General features: G+C 49.5%; 1 protein-coding gene and 1 non-coding gene across 2 annotated transcripts in view; both read left to right on the forward strand.

Annotated features, from left to right (window-relative positions):
* Positions 1-20,296, forward strand: part of abcc4 (ATP-binding cassette, sub-family C (CFTR/MRP), member 4) — a 655,673-nt gene that overhangs the window by 301,976 nt on the left and 333,401 nt on the right. Inside the window, exon 11 of the mRNA XM_038817953.1 lies at positions 10,061-10,317. Within this exon, the coding sequence (XP_038673881.1) occupies positions 10,061-10,317 (257 nt within the window). The remainder of the gene's footprint in view (positions 1-10,060; positions 10,318-20,296) is intronic.
* On the forward strand, positions 9,561-9,633 carry trnam-cau. The gene has a single exon. It is a non-coding gene; the product is annotated as a tRNA-Met (tRNA).

The following is a 20,296-nucleotide window of genomic DNA, read 5'->3' on the forward strand; positions in this document are numbered from 1 at the left end:
CTTTAATTCTTGGGGAATGATATAGGTGGATCGCAGGTGGGAGTGATGCCTACGGTGGTTGATAAACCAGTGGAAAATCAGGCAACTGAAGTGTTGAAGGACGTATATTCTGGGATTTTTCCGGATTGTGCAGTCACAAGGTCTCAAAGTCACAGTTTAATACAAGAGGAGAAATCAAAGAGTGAAGATGAAGTTGAAGTGCAATTATCACAAACGATTTTTGATCAGATGGTTGAAAAAGAACAACAACAGGTGGAGGATGAGGCGGATATTTTTAGTTCAGGAAAATTGGCGGAGTTACAACAGAAAGATATAGAAATAAAACAGATGGATCAGAAAGCATATACGGAAACGGAATCTGATGTGTACCAGAGTGTTATTACCATAAAGAAATGTCTTGATGAAAAAATGGAGACTTTTACATATGCAGGTGGATGAAAAGTGGGCAGAAGTTCATCAAGTAGTATTTGCCAGTAGGGTATAGAAAGGAGGTGTTGCGAGTTGCACATGAGGTACCAGTGGGAGGTCATTTGAGAATATGGAAAACTTTAGATAAAATCCAAAAACATTTTTATTGGCCCGGACTACATAAAGATGTAGTTAAATGTTGTCAATAATATCACACATGTCAAGTGATAGAGAAACCTCAAGCAGTGATAAAACCAGCGCTCTTAATACCCATTCCAGCATTTGAGGAACCTTGATCACACAATGATTGCGTAGGACCTCTTCCCAAAACCAAAAGTGGGAGTCAATATCTTTTGATGATAATGGATGCGTCTACTGGGTTTCCAGAGGCCATTCCAGTACGTAATATTACAGCTAAAAAGATTGTGGAGGAGTTACTTCAAATCTTTTCTCGGCATGGACTACCCACATAAATACAATCAGGCCTCAAGGTTATTCAAAGATGTTATGGATAGCTTAGGTATAACACAATTTAAATCAACTGCGTACTATCCAGAATTGCAGGGAGCGTTAGAAAGGTGGCATCAGACATTAATATTGAGGGCTTATTGTCACGATTATCCAGAGGATTGGGATAAAGGAATTCCATTCGTACTGTTTGCAATTATGGATGCACCTAATGAGTCAACCAAATTTAGTCCTTTTGAACTAATTTTTGGTCATGAGGTAAGGTCCTCTTAAATTGATTCAGGAAGGGGACTTGCAGTGGCGACTATGAGGGAGTAGGTCGCACATTTGGTGGCTTCCGTTTCGGTTGGACTTTTGGCCCTTTTCCCCCCGACTTTTTTGCGCTTTTGAGCGCGGAATTGGAAAGCAATAGTACTCGGGCACTAAACCCATATCAAGTTGTATGGACTTAAGAAGCCGGAGGGACCGTAAACAGCAGAAGAAGTGGTCAAGCAAGGGCATGGTTGAGGCAGTGAGAGAGACCAATATGGCCGATGTCCAGAGCCAGGCGCCAACAGCCCAGCCTACAATGGAGCACCTGCTACAGGCCATGCAGGAGGGCTTTTTAGCTCTGAAGCGCGATAATTTGGAGCCGCTCCAGAAGTCGATGGACCGATTGGGGGAAAAAAGGCTGGATGATCAGGCTGAGAAGCTCCAGAAGCTGGAGAAGACGGTGGAGGAGCACGCTGATTTTCAAACGGTGGCGAACGTAGAGATTCGGAGGTTGAGGGATCAGCAAAAAATGCTCCTGGAAAGGCTGGAGGACCTGTACAACAGATCTCGCCGACAGAATGTCAGAACTGTTGGCCACCCGGAGGGGGCTGAGGGGCTGGATGCCGCCGCGTTTGTGGAGGGTATGTTTCAGAAGCTGTTGGGGAACGAGGTGTTCCCTCGCCCGCCGGTGGTGGACCGGGCAGACAGAGTTCAGGTGAGGCAGCCGCGACAAGGGGGCCCCGCACGAGTGATGGTGGTCCGGTTCCACAGGTACCTGGACAAGGAGCGGGTTCTGCAATGGGCCAAGAGCACACAAAGCTGTACCTGGGACAATAGCACCTTGCGTGTTTACCAAGACCTGAGCACTGGGGTGGTCAGGAGATGGGGAGGCTACAGGCAGGTGAAGGAGATTTTCTATAAGAACAAGCTGATATTCGGGCTGCTTTTTCCGGCGCGACTGTGGGTTACATAGAACATAGAACATTACAGCGCAGTACGGGCCCTTCGGCCCTCGATGTTGCGCCGACCTGTGAAACCATCTGAAGCCTATCTGACCTACACTATTCCATTTTCATCCATATGTCTGTCCAGTGACCACTTAAATGCCCTTAAAGTTGGCGAGTCTACTACTGTTGCAGGCAGGGCGTTCCACACCCCTACTACTCTCTGAGTAAAGAAACTGCCTCTGACATCTGTCCTATATCTACCGTCCCTCAATTTAAAGCTGTGTCCCCTCATGTTGGTCATCCACATCCGAGGAAAAAGACTCTCACTGTCCACCCTATCTAACCCTCTGACTATCTTATATGTCTCTATTAAGTCACCTCTCAGCCTTCTCCTGTCTAACGAAAACAACCTCAAGTCCCTGAGCCTTTCCTCGTAAGACCTTCCCTCCATACCAGGCAACATCCTAGTAAATCTCCTCTGAACCCTTTCCAAAGCTTCCACATCCTTCCTATAATGTGGTGACCAGAACTGCACGCAGTACTCCAGGAGCGGCCGCACCAGAGTTATGTACAGCTGCAGCATGACCTCGTGACTCCGAAACTCAATCCCCCTACTGATAAAGGCTAGCACACCATATGCCTTCTTAACAGCCCTATTAACCTGGGTGGCAACTTTCAGGGATTTATGTACCTGGATGCCGAGATCTCTCTGTTCATCTACACGACCAAGAATCTTGCCATTAGACCAGTACTCTGCATTCCTGTTATCCTTCCAAAGTGAACCACCTCACACTTTTCCGCATTAAACTCCATCTGCCACCTCTCAGCCCAGCTCTGCAACTTATCTATGTCCCTCTGTATCCTATAACATCCTTCAGCACTATCCACAACTCCACCGACCTTCGTGTCATCTGCAAATTTACTAACCCATCCTTCTACACCCTCTTCCAGGTCATTTATAAAAATGACAAACAGCAGTGGCCCCAAAACAGATCCTTGCGGTACACCACTAGTAACTGAACTCCAGGATGAACATTTGCCATCAACCACCACCCTCTGTCTTCTTTCAGCTAGCCAATTACTGATCCAAACCGCTAAATCACCTTCAATCCCATACTTCCTTATTTTCTGCAATAGCCTACCGTGGGGAACCTTATCAAACGCCTTACTGAAATCCATATACACCACGTCAACCGCTTTACCCTCATCCACCTGTTTGGTCACCTTCTCAAAAAACTCAATAACGTTTGTGAGGCATGACCTACCCTTCACAAAACCGTATTGACTATCGCTAATCAACTTGTTCTTTTCAAGATGATTATAAACCCTATCTCTTATAACCTTTTCCAACATTTTACCCACAACCGAAGTAAGGCTCACAGGTCTATAATTACCAGGGTTGTCTCTACTCCCCTTCTTGAACAAGGGTACAACATTTGCTATCCTCCAGTCTTCCAGCACTATTCCTGTCGATAAAGATGACATAAAGATCAAGGACAAAGGCTCTGCAATCTCCTCCCTGGCTTCCCAGAGAATCCTAAGATAAATCCCATCTGGCCCAGGGGACTTATCTAGTTTTACACTTTCCAAAATTGCTAACACCTCCTCCTTTTGAACCTCAATTCCATCTAGCCTGGCCGACTGTACCTGAGTATTCTCCTCGACAACATTGTCTTTCTCCAGTGTAAACACTGACGAAAAATATCCATTTGACGCTTCCCCTATCTCCTCTGATTCCACACACAACTTTCCACTACTATCCTTGATTGGCCCTAATCTTACTCTAGTCATTCTTTTGTTCCTGATATACCTATAGAAAGCCTTAGGGTTTTCCTTGATCCTATCTGCCAACGACTTTTCGTGTCCTCTCCTCGCTTACGTATGAGAGCCAGCACCACTATTTCGAGGAACCCAAGGAGGCGATGGACTTTGTTAAGAAGCAAGGGCTGGCTCTGAGCTGAGGACTCTTGGACTCATGGTAGAACTTTGAAGTCTATTTTGTTTCTCTCTCGCTTTGAGAGATGCCTGCATGCTTGGGTCCGTTCTTTTCGTTTTTTCGACCTTTTTAGATTGATGTATTTTGGTTGCGATGTGTTTTTCTTGTTCTTTTTCGTGGTTTCCCTGAATGTTTCCTTTTTGGGCTTCTTGTTTGTTAGAGGGAGAATAAAAAAGAAAATAGTTCAAAAGCTGTGGTTATGATGGGGGTTTCAGAGGAATTTTTTGAAATCTTTTTCTGTGTGTGGAGGGAAAGGATCCAGAGTGCCTGGTGCTTCTTATTTCTGTTTGATTTAAATTGCACTATTGTTGGGGATATCTTTGACTTGTATAGAGTATGTGTTTAAGCAGGGCTGGTTTGCGTAAGTGGTATGTATGGGCCGGGGGGAGGTGAGGCAGGGAATAATGGGTGAGAGACGTGTTGGCACCAAAGCTGGGAGCCACCAGGCTAGCTGGGTGGGTGAGTCAACGGAAGCCAGGTTTTGGGGGGGGGGGCTCATATAGTTAGACTAGAGCAGGGGTTAGGTGGTAGGATGGTGTTAGTGGGGGGGGGGGGGGGGGGGGGGGGGGTTGATCTGCTGACGACGATGGAAACTGGGCATGGCAACAGTAGGGAGGTCATGGGTGGAGCTGGCCAGGAGGCAGGCCAGAGGAAGTGCGACACATGGCTTGAGGGCTGGTCAAGGAAAGGGGGAAGGGGCGAAGTGCCCCCTAACCAGGCTGATCACCTGGAATGTTAGAGGGTTAAACGGGCCAGTGAAGAGGGTGCGTGTGTTCGTGCATTTGCGGGTTCTGAAGGCGGACATAGTCATGCTGCAGGAAACGCACCTGAAAGTGGCAGACCAGTTTAGGTTAAGGAAGGGCTGGGTTAGTCAGGTCTTTCATTCGGGGCTCGACACTAAGACTACGGGGGTTGCGATCCTGATTAATAAAGGGGTTCAATTTGAGGCGGTGGGTGCAGTTGTGGATGGGGGCGGCAGATTTGTTATGGTTAGGGGTAAGCTCAAAGGGGTGAGAGTAGTCTTGGTTAGTGTGTATGCCCCTAAATGGGACAATGTGGATTTCATCAGGAGGTTGCTAGGAAAGATCTCCGACCTGGACACACGCAAACTGATCATGGCTGGGGACTTTAACACAGTCCTGGACCTGAGCCTGGATCGGTCGTCTTCAAAAACGGGCAGGTTGCCAGCGATGGCAAAAGAACTGAGAGGGTTCATGGAGCAAATGGGGGGAGCTGATCCGTGGAGATTTAGCCGGCCGTCGGTGAGGGAGTTTTTCGTACTACTCCCACGTCCATAAGGTGTATTCCCGAATTGATTTCTTTGTTATGAGTAGGGACTTTCTGACCGGGATGGTGGGGGCAGACTATTCGGTAATTGCCATATCGGACCATGCTCCGCACTGGGTAGACCTACGGATTTGTAAGGATAGCTTTCAGCGCCCACAATAGAGGCTGGAAGTTGGATTGCTTGCGGACGAGGCAGTGTGTGAGAGACTCAGGAGATAGATGCAGAATTACCTACAGGTAAATGATACAGGAGAAGTCTCAGCAGCAGTGCTCTGGGAGGCACTGAAGGCGGTGGTGAGAGGGGAGCTGATCTCAATGCGGGATCATAGGGACAGGACAGATAGGACCGACTGGTTCAGGAAATTTTACGGACGGACAGGAGCTACGCGAAGTCCCCAAGGCCAGAGTTACTCAGGAAGCGGCTGCAGGTCAGGTTCGGGGCGCTGACTGCAGGCAAGGCTGTAGAGCAGCTTAGAAAGGCAAAAGGCGCGATATATGAGCATGGAGAGAAAGCCAGCAGAATGCTCATGCAACAACTAAGGAAGGGAGAATCAGCTAGGGAGATGGGAAGGATAGCGGATGGGGAGGGAAATCTGGTGGGAGACACGGCAGGGCTGAACAAGGTGTTGAGGAACTTTTGTAGTAAGCTGTACACTTCGGAACCCCCCAGGGGACTGGAGGGGATGAGGCGATTCCTGGACGGACTGATCTTCCCAAGAGTGGGTAGGGGGTTGGTAGATGAACTGGGGGCCCTGGTTAGGATCGAAGAGGTATTAGGGGGCCTGAAGGTCATGCAGTCGGGGGAAAGCCCCGGGGCCGGATCGGTATCCGGTGGAGTTTTACACAAAGTTTGCCGAGATAGTGGGGCCGGTGCTGGTCAGGGTTTTCAAGAAGGCAAGAGACCAGAGGGGTTCTACCCCGACGATGTCGCAGGCCACTATTTCGCTTATTCTGAAACGGGATAAATACCCGGAGATTATGGGTCTGTAGGCCGATCTCTTTGATCAACGCAGACGCTAAGTTACTGGCCAAGATTTTGGCGACTAGAATTGAGGACTGTGTACCGGACTTAATTGCGGAGGACCAAACTGGGTTTGTAAAGGGTAGGCAACTGGCGGCCAATCTCAGGAGGCTGCTTAATGTGATCATGATGCCCCCGGAGAGCAGGGAGGCAGAGATAGTGGCAGCTATGGATGTAGAAACGGCTTTTGACCGGGTCGAGTGGGACTATCTGTGGGAGGTGCTGGGAAGGTTTGGGTTCGGGGAAGGGTTCATTGACTGGGTTAGGCTGTTATACCAGGCCCCAGAGGCTAGTGTAAGGATGAACAGGATGACATCAGATTACTAGAGACTGCACCACGGAACAAGACAGGGTTGCCCTCTCTCCCCACTGCTGTTCGCGCTGGCCATAGAGCTGCTAACAATTGCTCTGAGAGCTTCATGGGACTGGAAAGGACTGGTCTGGGGGGGGGGGGTAGTGGAACATAAAGTCTCATTATACGCGGATGACCTGCTGTTACATGTGTCAGACCCAATGGCGGGGATGGACGGTATCATGGAAATCCTGAGGGAATTTGGCCGGTTTTCAGGATATAAATTGAACATGGCTAAGAGCGAGATGTTCGTAATTCAGGCGAGGGGCAGGAGAGTAGGCTGAAGGGTTTGCCGTTCAGGCTGGTAGGGGAAAGCATCAGATACTTGGCGATACAGGTGGCATGGGCCTGGGGCAGGATGCATGGGCCTGGGGCAGGTTGCATAAGCTCAACCTGTCCCGATTGGTGGAGCGAGTGAGGGAGGAGGTTCGGAGTTGGGATGCGCTCCTGCTGTCACTAGCGGGGAGGGTGCAGACTGTTAAGATGATGATTTTCCCGAGATTCTTGTTCATATTTCAGTGTCTCCCCGTTTTCATCCCGAGGTCCTTCTTTAAGAGGTTGAATAAAATTATCCTGGGATTTGTCTGGGCAGGGAAGTCTCCGCGGGTGAGGAAGGTGATGCTCGAAAGGAACAGAGGGGAGGGGTGGGGCTGGCGTTGCCGAACTTTAGCAACTACTACCGGGCGGCCAACATAGCAATGATGAGGAAATGGATGGTGGACAGGGGGTTGGTTTGGGAGCGGGTGGAGGCTGCTTCGTGAAGGGGCACCAGTTTGGCAGCCCTGGTTATGGCACGTCTGCCGCTCCCACTGCCACGATACTCCACCAGCCCGATAGTGGTGGCGGCTCTGCGGATCTGGGCCAGTGGAGGAGGCAAATAGGGGAAGTAAGAGCATCGGTGTGGACCCCAATCTGCGGTAATCACCGATTTGCCCCGGGGAAAATGGACGGTGGCTACCAACTGTGGCGGAGGGCGGGGATTGTGAGGGTGGGTGATCTGTTCCTGGAAGGGTGCTTTCCGAGCATGAGGACGTTGGAGGAGAAGTTTGGGCTGGCAGGAGGGAATGACTTTAGATACTTACAGGTGCGGGATTTTATGCGCAGACTAGTGCCGTCCTTCCCACGCCTCCCGCCAAAGAGGATAGGGTGGTATCGAGGGGAGAGGTAGGTGAGGGTAGTCTCAGATATTTACAAAGAACTAATGGGAGCAGAGAATACACAGACTGAGGACCTGAAGCTTAAATGGGAAGAGGAGCTCGGGGGGGGGGGATGGAGGGTGATATTTGGGCAGAAGCTCTGGTTAAAGTAAACATGACCGCAACATGCGCCACCTCAGTCTGATCCAGTTTCAGGTCGTGCACCGGGCCCCCACATGACGGTGGCTCGGATGAGTGAATTTGTCGGGCTGGAGGACAAGTGTGCCAGATGCGCCGGTGGGTCGGCTAATCACGTGCACATGTTCTGGTCGTGCCCTAGACTCCGGGTATTGGCAGGGATTCGCGGACATCATGTCCCGGGTTTTGAAAACTGGGGTGGTAATGTGTCCTGAGGTGGCAATCTTTGGGGTGTCGGAGGACCCGGGAGTCCAGGAGGAGAAGGAGGCCGACGTTTTGGCATTTGCTTCCCTGGTAGCCCGGCCCCCGAAGACCGAAGCATGGCTGTCGGACATGGCGCGCTTTCTCAGTCTAGAAAAGGTTAAGTTCGCTTTGACAGGTTCACTATCGGGGTTCGCTGGAAGTGGCAGCCATTCATTGACTTCTTTGCGGAGAATTAATCGTCAGGGAGGGGGGCGGGGCTAGGGTAGTGTAGAGTATGGGGTGGTTTAGGCAGGTCATTGCGAGAACAGAGTTGTGGTTTGTACTATGTGTTACTTGCTTTTCCTTTTGTACAGTACTATACAATGTCATTGTTTTATATGCCAAACGTACCTCAATAAAATTGTCTTTCAAAAAAAAATTGATTGAGGAAAAATTGGTGAGTGAGAAATCGGAAATTACATTATTGTATTACGTGTCAAATTTCAGGGAACGATTAAATAGAGCAAGTGAATTGGCTAGACAACATTTAAAAGTTGCACAAAATGTGATGAAACTGGTAGCGGAGAAGAAATTCAAAGTTTGTAGTTTTGCCAGTGGAGATAAAATGTTAGTGTTGTTACCAGTGGTAAGTGAACCTTTAAAAGCATGATTTTGTGGACCTTTTCAGGTTGAAAGTAAATTAAGTGAGGTGAATTATGTGGTAAAAACGCTAGATAGAAGGAAAACCTCACTGAGTGTGTCATGTGAATATGCTTAAACACCCATATAGACTTTAAAATTGGCACAGGTTAACGAGATTGAGAGTATGCTTAAAAATGGCATAATTGAAGTGCGTTACAGCCAATGGAGCTCACCCAGAGTGATGGTACCAAAACCAGACAGTACCCAACGGTTGTGTGTGGTCAATAGAAAGGTTAATGCAGTTACAAAAACGGACTCTTATCGTATCCCACGTTTGGAGGATTGCATCGAGAAAGCGGGACAATCAGCTTTTATTTCCAAACTGGATTTACTTAAAGGTTACTGGCAGGTACCTTTATCCGAAAGGGCGAAGGAGATTTCAGCTTTTGTAATTCCAGATGGTATATGCCAATTCAAAGTTATGCCATTTGGCATGAAAAACGCATCAGCCACATTTCAACGGTTAACTAACAAAGTTGTTTAAGAAATTTTTCTAAATATCACTTTTGTTTTGTGTTCTCTGTTTAGAAGACTGATTGCTTGAATGAAAATTGAGCGTGATTAAAATGTACTTTTCCGGCATCTTGAAAAAGCAGTGTTATGATTGGAAGCCTTCTTAGCGCAGTAGGCAGCGCGTCAGTCTCATAATCTGAAGATCCTGAGTTCAGTCCTCAGAGAGGGCAGGTTTTGGGCAGCACGGTAGCACAAGGGCTAGCACTGTGGCTTCACAGCGCCAGAGTCCCCGGTTCGATTCCCCGCGGGATCACTGTCTGTGCGCAGTCTGCACGTTCTCCCCGTATCTACATGGGTTTCCTCCGGGTGCTCCAGTTTCCTCCCACAGTCCAAAGACGTGCAGGTTAAGTCGATTGGCCATGCTAAAATTACCCTCAGTGTTCAAAAAGGTTAGATGGAGTTATTGGATTACGGGGATACGGTGGAAGTGAGGGCTTAAGTGGGTCGGTGCAGACCCGATGGGCCGAATGGCCTCCTGCACTGAATGTTCTATGTATGTTCTCATCTCAGCTTACTATCATCTATTAAAAATTTAATAGTTTACTAAAATAGAACAACAATTATTTAATAATTATATTATCAAACTCTTGTTTCCAGTCCTCCATTCTTGCTGCAATACTCGGAGAACTTGCAAAAGAAAACGGTATCCTGGATATAAAGGGGAAAATAGCTTATTGTGCTCAACAGCCATGGGTATTTCCTGGGACAGTTCGGAGCAACATCATATTTGGCAAAGAATACCAAAGAGCAAAATATGAAAAGGTCATCACCGCTTGTGCTCTGAAGAAAGTGAGTATTGAAAGCTTAACTTGCACTTACTCTCATAACTTGCTTATGATGCTAGTGTTTCATTGGTACATCAATTCATAGTTTGAAGGAGAATTGGCATCATGAACAAGTGTTCGATCCCAGCTGATGTTAATACTGGACAAGTCAGATCCCAAGATGGAACCTGGCTTGATGGATCCTAACTTTAAATTTCTGTTTAGAAACATTTTTTTTTTTTTTATAAATTTAGATTATCCAATTATTTTTTCCAATTAAGGGGCAATTTAGCATGGCCAATCCACCTACTCTGCACATTTTTGGGTTGTGGGGGCGAAACCCATGCAGACACGGGGAGAATGTGCAAACTCCACAGTGACCCAGAGCCGGGATCGAACCTGGGACCTCAGCGCCGTGAGGCGGTTATGCTAACCACTAGGCCACCGTGCTGCCCCTCTGTTAGAAACATGATTGAACAGTCACAGGACTGCCGATGAACTTTTAAAAAGAATGAAAGATTTATTAAAAAATAAAAAATTAACTATTATACTCTATTCCTTCACCCCAATTATACCTTTACAGATACATAGAGATTTGTAAGGATGATACAAGTTACAAAATCTACTTATATTCTCATGTCCTCAGTAAGTCCACAACCGATAGGTGGTATGTGGGCAGACACTCCACACTCTGAAACCAAGTGACATATGCCACCCAATACAACTTCTGCAGACCTCTCCTCCTCAACACAGAGACCACAGACCATCCTCTGTCTCTCCTCCCAGCTCCTCCTCCCACTTGCGCTTCAGCTCCTCGGTCTGCGTCTCCTCTGACCCCATGAGTTCCTTGTAAATGTCTGAGACGCTCCCTTCTCCCACCCATCCTCTGGAAACTACCCTGTCCTGAATCCCCCTTAGTGGTAGGAGCGGGAAGGTTGACACCTGTTTACGTAGGAAGTCCCGCCCTGCAGATACGTGAATTTGTTTCCCCTCACCAACCCAAACTTCTCCTCCAGCGCCCTCATACTCGGAAAGCTCCCTTCTATAAACATATCCCCCATCCTCCCAATCCCTGCCTTCCACCATATCCGGAACCCCCCATCCATACTTCCCAGGGCAAACCGGTGATTATTACAGATTGGGGACCAAACCGATGCTCCCTAGCTCCCACATGTCTCCTCCATTGCCCCCAGACTCTCAGGGCCCCTACCAGCACGGGGCTGGTGGAGTACCGTGCCGGCAGGAACGGCAGAGGCGCAGTTACCAATGCCCCCAAACTGGTGCCCTTGCATGAAGCCGCCTCCATACGCTCCCATGCCGGCCCCTCCCCCACCACCCACTTCCTGATCATGGCTATATTCGCTGCCCAGTAATAGTTACTAAAATTTGGCAGTGCCAGCCCGCCCTCTCCCCCACTCCACTCAAGCATTACCTTCCTTACCCGTCGGGTCTTGCCCACCCAAACAAAGCCAGAGATCATTTTGTTGACCCGTTTAAAAAAGGACCGCAGAATAAAGATGAGGAGACATTGAAACATGAACAGCAATCTCGGGAGAACCGTCATCTTCACCGTCTGCACCCTCCCAGGTAATGACAACGGGAGCGCGTCCCATTTCTGAAAATCATCCTTCATTTGGTCTACTAGCCGGGCCAGATTTAATTGATGCAGTCGGTCCCATTCCCGCGCCACTTGAATGCCTCGGTACCTAAAGCTTCCCCCTACTAACCTAAACGCCAGCGCCCCCAATCGCCTCTCCTGTTCCCTCGCCTGGATCGCAAACATCTCACTTTCCCCCATATTTAGCTTATACCCAGAAAACCGGCCAAATTCCCCAAGAATCCTCATGACTTCTTCCATCCCCTCGAATGGGTCCGATACATACGGAAACAGGTCGTCTGCATCGAGCGAGACTCTGTGACCCCCGAACCCCCGGACCAGCCAGCCCCTTGAGGCTCTCAGAGCAATTGCCAACGGCTCTATAGCTAGCGTGAACGGCAGTGGGGAGAGGGGCATCCCTGTCTTGTCTCCCGGTGCAGTCTAAAATAGTCCAATGTCGACCTATTCGTCCGTACACTTGCCACAGGAGCTAGATACAGCAACCTGACCCAGTCAATAAAGCCCTGCCCAAATCCGAACCGTCCCAGTACCTCCCACAGATAATCGCATTCTACCCGATCAAAAGCCTTTTCTGCATCCATTGCGATCACTACCTCCACCTCACTACCTTCTGGGGGCATCATGATCACATTTAACAGCCTTCTTACATTGGCCACCAACTGCCTACCCTTAACAAACCCCGCCTGGTCCTCCCCAATAACGTCCGCTACACAATCCTCAATCCTGGAGGACAACATTTTGGCCAGCAGTTTGGCGTCCACGTTCAACAGGGATATCGGCCTATAGGACCCACACAGCTCCGGGTCTTGTCCCGCTTCAGAATCAGCAAAATCGTGGCCTGTGACAGTGTCGAGGGCAGCACCCCGCTTTTCCTTGCCTCGTTGAACATCCTTATCAACACCGGCCCCAATATCCCAGAGAACGTTTTATAAAACTCCACTGGGTACCCATCCGGCCCCAGGGCTTTACCTGCCTCAATGGCCTTCAGACCCTCCACTATCTCTTGCAACCTGATTGGGGCCCCCAGCTCTTCTACCAGCTCCCCGTCCACCTTTGGGAAATTCAGCCCCCCCAAGAAGTGCCTCATCGCCTCTGGCCCCGTAGGGGGTTCTGACCTATACAGCCTACTGTGGAAATCCCTAAACGCCTTATTCACCCCTGCTGAATCTCCAACTAGGTTCCCATCTCCGTCATTTACTTTCCCTATCTCCCTGGCTGCCTCCCTCTTTCTAAGCTGCTATGCAACCATTCTGCTGGCCTTCTCTCCATACTCATAGATTGTCTCCCTTGCCTTTCTGAGCTACTCCACTGCCCTCCCTGTTGTTAACAAGCCGAACTCCGCCTGTAGCCTCCACCATTCCCATAAAAACCCTGTCTCTGAGGTTTCCGCATCCCTCCTATCGATCTGTAGTATCTCCTTAACCAGTAGGCCCTGTCCACCTTCTCCCTATGGGTCCGTATCGAGATCAGCTCCCCTCTGACCACTCTTCAGTGCTTCCCAGACTATTGCTGCTGAAATTTCCCCGATGTCGTTGGCCTGCAGGTAGTTCTGAATACATTTCCTCAGCCGCTCGCACACCCCTTCGTCAGCTAAAAGTCCCACATCTAACCTCCAGTGCCGACGCTGGTTATTGTCTTTACTAATATGCAGGTCAAACCAGTACGGAGCATGGTCTGAGATTGTGATCGCCGAATACCCCATGTCTACCACCCGTGCCAGAAAGGCCCTGCTCAAAATGAAGAAATCGATCCGGGAGTACACGGTTTCATTGGTCGCCGCAACATTGAGGGCCGAAGGGCCCGTACTGCGCTGTTATGTTCTATGTACACTTTATGCACGTGTGAATAGAAGGGAATCTCCATGGATCCACCCCCCAACTGCTCTATGTACCCCCTCTAGTTGTCTTGCCATTGCTGGCACCCTGCCCGTGTTCGAGCTTGACCGGTCCAAGTCAGGGTCAATAACTGTGTTGAAGTCCCCTCCCATGACCAACCTGTGTGAGTCCAGGTCCGGTATTTTCCCCAGCACCCTCTTTATAAACTCCACATCATCCCAATTTGGCGCATACCCATTTACTAATATTAGCTGCACCCCCTCCAGTTGCCTGCTGACCATAATATACCAACCTCTCACATCCGAAACTATTCTACCCGCCTCAAACACCACCCGCTTATTGATCAGGATCGCGACCCCTCTAGTCTTTGAATCCAGTCCCGAGTGAAAGACTAGACTAATCCAGCCTTTCCTCAATCTAATCTGGTCAGTTATTTTAAGGTGTGTCTCCTGCAACATTAGCACGTCCGCCTTCAGTCCCCTAAGATGCGCGAACACACGTGCCCTTTTGACTGGCCCATTTAACCCTCGTACATTCTAGTTGATCAGCCTAGTTGGGAGGCTCATTGCCCCGCCTTTGCTGATCAGCCATCCTGTTTTTTGGGCCCGCCTCCAGAATCATGCTCCGCGCCTCCACTGGCCCGCTTCCAGGCAACCTCCACCCCCAACCCCCTCTCTGTCCCTGGGCCCAAGTCCTTCCCTCGTTAGCAGAACATTCCCTCTCCACCCCCCCCCCCCCCCCCCCCACCAGTAACAACACTCTGTAACCCAACCCCTTTGATAAACCGAACATATGCACACCCCCCCACTGCATTTCCGTGAGCTAGCCCGCCCATCTAGCTTGGTGGTTCCCATCCCTGGCGCCGGATAGTCTCCCACATATTGTTCCCCCCTCATATAAACATACTCCAACATCAAACAATCCCCACACAATTGCCCGACAGAAAAAAAGCAAAATCTAAACAAGCACACTTCCATCCCCCAACAGTGCAAATGAAAACCTTAACTCACTCAACTCTGCCACTGGTCCCAAATCAATACAGAAGGCATGACAAACAGCTTCCACAAAACGAGAAACTTTTTTTTTAAGAGAAGAGAGAAACAAAAAGAAAACAAAAATGAATGCTGCAGCAAAGTTCAAAAGTTCTCAGTCCACCACCAGTCCTTTCCTTTTCACGAAGTCCAGCGCGTTCTCAGACGACTCAAAATAAAAGTGCTGTTCCTCGTACGTGACCCAGAGATGGGCCGGATACAACAGTCTGAACTTCACCTTTTTCTAAAATAGGATCGACCTAATCTGGTTGAAGCCTGCTCTTTTCCTGGCCACCCCCACACTCGGGTCTTGGTAGACACGCAGGATACTATTGTCCCACTTACAGCTCTGTGTCTGCTTGGCCCACTGTAGAATGCGCTCCTTATCCAAGTACCTGTGGAATCTCACCACCATTGCCCTCAGGGGGGGTCTCCCCTTCATGGATTCCTCGCGAGTGCTCTCTGAGCCCTGTCCACCTCCAAGGGTCGGGAGAATGCCCCATCCCCCAGCTGCTTCTCCAACATACCTGCGATGTATGCTCCAGCGTCCACTGCTTCGGACCCCTCCGGGAGCCCAATGATTCTCAAGTTCTGCCGGCGGGACCTATTCTCTAGGTTCTCCACCTTCTCCAGGAGCTTCTTCTCCTGGTATCTCAGCATCACCACCTCCAACTCCACTGCAGTTTGATGTTCCTCCTGCTCAGCCACGTCTTCTCCACCTTCTGGATCGCCCGATCTTGGTCGTCCACTCTAAACTCCAGCCACTCAATCGACTCTTTTATCAGGCCCAAACAGTCCTGTTTCTGCTCAGCAAAGCCTTCCTGAATAACTTGCATCAGCTGCTCCGTTGACCGCTGGATCGACAAACCAGAGGTCCGGTCTTCCGCCATGCTGTCTCCCGCTGCAGCTTCAGCCCAAGCCTTCTCTGTATTTCTGTTTCTGCCTTTACGAACACTTCTAGTCCTTCTCTCCATGCACCGATGTGGGAGTTCAGTGCACAATTGCCTCTGCCTTCAGTTTTACAGTTCAAGTCTGGTAGAAAATCGGGGGGGAAAGGTCCAGAAGTCCGACCCGAGTGGGAGCCACCAAATGTGCGACTTACTCCTTCATAGCTGCCACCGGAAGTCGTTATTTATTCCTTTGACTTAAATGTCTTCCTTGGACATTCTGTTGTGCTCTCTCTCTGGTTTCTGGGACTTTCATTTGGGAAATCTGCTCTCTCCAGTTCCTGTCCTATGTCCAGTTGCTCCTAGTTCACAACTGACTCGAAAGTGGTCCTAGAAGGCAACTCACCACCGTCTTATGAAGGGCAACTAAGAATGGGCAATAAATGCTGCCCTAACCAGCGACAGCCACATCCCGTATAATAAATTTTTTAAAAAAGCTTTTGCTGTCTCAATGTAGGCCCTGATTGATGAGCAGCCCTGGCTCCAAGCTCACGTGTGCTACCCCCGAGATGACCTTGAAAAGCTCCCTCCAATACTTCTCCAGCTTCGGGAAGCACCAAAACATATGAACATGGTTTGCGGGGCTCCTCCCACAAGGCTCACATACATCTTCCACTCCCTCAAAGAGTCGGCTCATCCTTGCCCTTGTGAGGTGCACCCTATACATGACCTTCAGTTTTATCAGCCCCAACCTTGTGCACAAGGTTGAGGAGTTCACCCTTCAGAGCATCTCACACTGCCTTCCATATCCTTCCCAAACTCCTCCTACCATTTGGCTTTAATCCCTTCCAAGGATACCCTGTCCTCCACCAGAATCCTCCCGTGGATTGCCGGCACACCCGCTTCCCTGTTCTCCTGCTGTCAATGCTTCTTCCAACAACCAGGGCGCCAGGAAACTCTGAACCTCCTTCCTAGCAGGGTCCCGGAGCTTGCAGGTACCTAAATCCTTCCCCCTACCCCAGTCCATATTTCGCCCCCAAATCATCAAACCTCTCAAAACGACAACTCAGGAACAGGTCTTTTAATACCTTGACTCCCCTCTCCTCCCATCTCCGAAACCTGCTGTCCAACTTTCCTGGCTCAGACCTATGGTTTCCCCCTAATCGACATATGTAGATACATAGAACATACAGTGCAGAAGGAGACCATTCGGCCCATCGAGTCTGCACCGACCCACTTACTAAGGCGCAATTTAGCATGGCCAATCCACCTAACCTGTACGTCTTTGGACTGTGGGAGTAAACCGGAGCACCCGGAGGAAACCCACGCAGACACTGGGAGAACGTGCAGACTCCGCACAGACAGTGACCCAGCGGGGAATCGAACCTGGGACCCTGGAGCTGTGAAGCCACAGTGCTAGCCACGTGTGCGACCGTGCTGCCCTGATCCCGTGCATCTGTCCTGATCCCGCCCCCAGCTTAAAGTGTTGCCTCAACTGCCTTCAAATCTTCAGCGTTGCCACCACCACCGGACTCCCAGAGTATTTACCTGAGGCCATCGGGTCCAGCATTGTTTCCAACGCCCTCAACCCCGACCCCCTGCACAGACTCTCCTCCATTCTAACCCACTGGGAGCGCCCCGCCCCCTAGAATATGCTTTTATTGTTTGTATCATGCTGATATAATATCCAAATAGTTCAGTGAACTAGCTGTTGCAGTCAGCACAAAGCAATAGCAACACTGCTGACATTGAAGGAAGCCACCCAAAGACCTTAGCAACCTTTGTGATGTGGACATTCCCTTTCCCATGTTAGAGTTAGACTCGAAAAAGTAGACAAGGACCAGGCGTGGTAATTATAATTTTATTGGAGATCTCAAAACGGCCGGGAGATCAGGTCTGTCTTATCCTCCACTTAAGGAGTCAGGCAAAACACATAACTGCTTACAGACACGAGAGCGCAGGTTATATACATTTTAGAAAGTCCTCATGACTCCCCTTTGCTCCTCCCAATATTCTGTGGCCTGGCCTCTTCCTAATAAGTAATGTTTATTCAGGACACTGAAGATCTCCATAGTGATGCTAATTATTCTCAATGTCCGAAGAGACTGCCATGACCTTTAGAAGGGTCGCACTTCTAGATATTTGCTCGCCGGAGACTCCCTTCATCTTATAAGGAAGGAATGTATGGCTTCCAAGTCCTCTCCTCCGATAATGGCTCATGCCAGTAGCTTTGATTCTTGCAAAAACAAAGACTCGGTCTCTCTCTTATCAGCTATTGGCCATGACGCCTCAGCTAGCTTTTTACTGCGAGACTAAAAAGCAGCACTAGGTCATTTTACTTTTAACACAAAGGATAATATGGTCACCACTCCTAATTCACAGGATATTAGGGCAGCACGGTGGCACAGTGGTTAGCATTGCTGCCTATGGTGATGAGGACCCGGGTTCGAATCCCGGCCTTAGGTCACTGCACGTGTGGAGTTTGCGCATTCTCCCCGTGTCTGCGTGGGTTTCGCCCCCACAACCCAAAAGATGTGCAGGATAGGTGGATTGGCCATGCTAAATTGCCCCTTAATTAGAAAAGGTAATTGGGTACTCTAAATTAAAAAAAAAAAATTCACAGGATATTTTATAATGCTTGGTATAAAAGACTAATACGAATCATACTTAAGGTTATACAAAGTGTGTCCTTAATATAAGTGTGTCGCCATAATTACCATTTATAAAGGTTATACAGAGTGAATTCATGGCATAAATGTATGGAATTAATCACAGTTCATACGTGACATTCTACTTACTCCCAACATATATGTTAGTTCATACATAGTGTTGGATAATAATAGCAAAAACATGTCATTGCAAGTTACAAAGTCCAATATGGAGTCGAAAGTACTTACTTCTTTGTAACACTTATAAGATAGATCAATAAGTTACATCTGTGATTCTACTTCAGGTCTCTGATATCACAGTCCACTACCCTTTGCTGTTTCTGCAGATAGCAAAGCAGAACAGTCCAGTTGTCTTGATGGATTAACACACTTGCGCTAATTGTCTTTCTTTCTTTAGCCTGGTCTCAGGCCTTAAATCTATGGGGCGCAATTCTCTGCACTCACGACGGTGCGGAGAATAGCGGGGTCCGTAAATTTTTACGGCCATGCTAGTCTGACGCCCTCCCGCTATTCTCCCCCCCCCCCCCCACGCCCGACTCCCGACGCGAATCGCTGCCGCCGTTTTTTTACGGCCAGCAGCGATTCTCAGCTGGCCGATGGGCCGAAGTCCAAGCCCTTTACGGCTGTTTTTATGAACGGCAAACACACCTGGTCTGGCCGTTCATAAAAACGGCCGTAAAGTCCCGATTTTGAAAACCATGGCACCGATTGGCACGGCAGTACCACGGCCGTGCCAAGGGTGCCATGGGCCCGCGATCGGTGCCCACCGATCGCGGGCAGCGGGTCCGATCCCCGCGCACTCTTTGGCCGCCCCGTTGTATCACTTCGCGGGGCGGCTGAGGGGCATCCCGGCCCGCGCATGCGCGGGTTTTGCGCAAATGCGCGATGACGTCATCCGCGCATGCGCGGGTTGGAGTCTTCCAATCCGCGCATGCGCGGCTGACGTCATGTGACGCGTCAGCCGGCGCAAACCCTGGCAAGCGGGCTTAACGAAATTCGTTAAGCCCGCGATGCCGGAGTTCACGGCCGCGGCATACTAGCCCCGACCTGGGACCAGAATCGGTTCCCGGTCGGGGAGGGGGAGGCTGGCGTCAAACCCGCCCGGTTTTGACGCCAGCCTTACGATTTCTCCCTGTCTGGGAGAATCGCGCCCATGGTATCACAAACAGCATTCTGGTTTAATGAAGGCCTAATGAAGCTAGGCCATTTGGATAATATGTATCCTGCAAACCCTACAAGTTCTGTTATCTCAAGCGGAGGCTCCTGCCTGTTGACTCCGAATTACATCCACTGGCCAACCGGACAAATGTTACTGAGGCAGAAGTTAATGAAGTTTCTGTGGGATAGTCATGTTATTTCAGGAGGCAAATAGAACAACTGTTAATGTGCAGGAACCAATGTCAGATGACCATGAGTTACTCCAGGGAGTGAGCACAGCAGATAAGGGGGTTCTTAGGTTATGTCTGGTTTGCATATTTTGTCCAAAATGAAGTTCAGTTGAATTAACAAACCATCTGTTTTGTTCTGACCAACACAAAATGGAGGAAAACCCAAATTCTGAATCCTTCACGCAACATTTGAATTTGCACCAAGCTACGACATTCCCCAGGCATCCAGTAATAATGATGACACCAGCCATTCACATTAAAGTAGTCTCACAGACCGATTTAAACATTTTACAGCTAGCAAATAAATAATTAGATCATACTTAAGTGATAAGGCAGAAACTATTATGCCATCAATATAATTAAAAATTTTGAACGATATAGGGCGGGATTCTGCGGGAATCAGCAGGGGCGGGGATCTCTGGCGTCGAGGAGTGGCGTGAACCACTCCGGCGTCGGGCCACTCCAAAGCTGCGGAATCCTCCGCACCATCAACGGCTAGGCCGGCGCCAGAGTGGTTTGCGCCATGCCGGCTGGCAGGGAAGGGCCTCCGCAGGCCGGCGCGAGTTGGCGCATGCGCGGGAGCGCCAGCGTGTGCTGCCGTCATCCCAGCGCATGCGCAGGGGGGGGTCATCTCTGCATCG

The sequence above is a fragment of the Scyliorhinus canicula genome, chromosome 14, assembly GCF_902713615.1.
Source record: "Scyliorhinus canicula chromosome 14, sScyCan1.1, whole genome shotgun sequence".
Classification (NCBI taxonomy): Eukaryota; Metazoa; Chordata; class Chondrichthyes; order Carcharhiniformes; family Scyliorhinidae; genus Scyliorhinus; species Scyliorhinus canicula.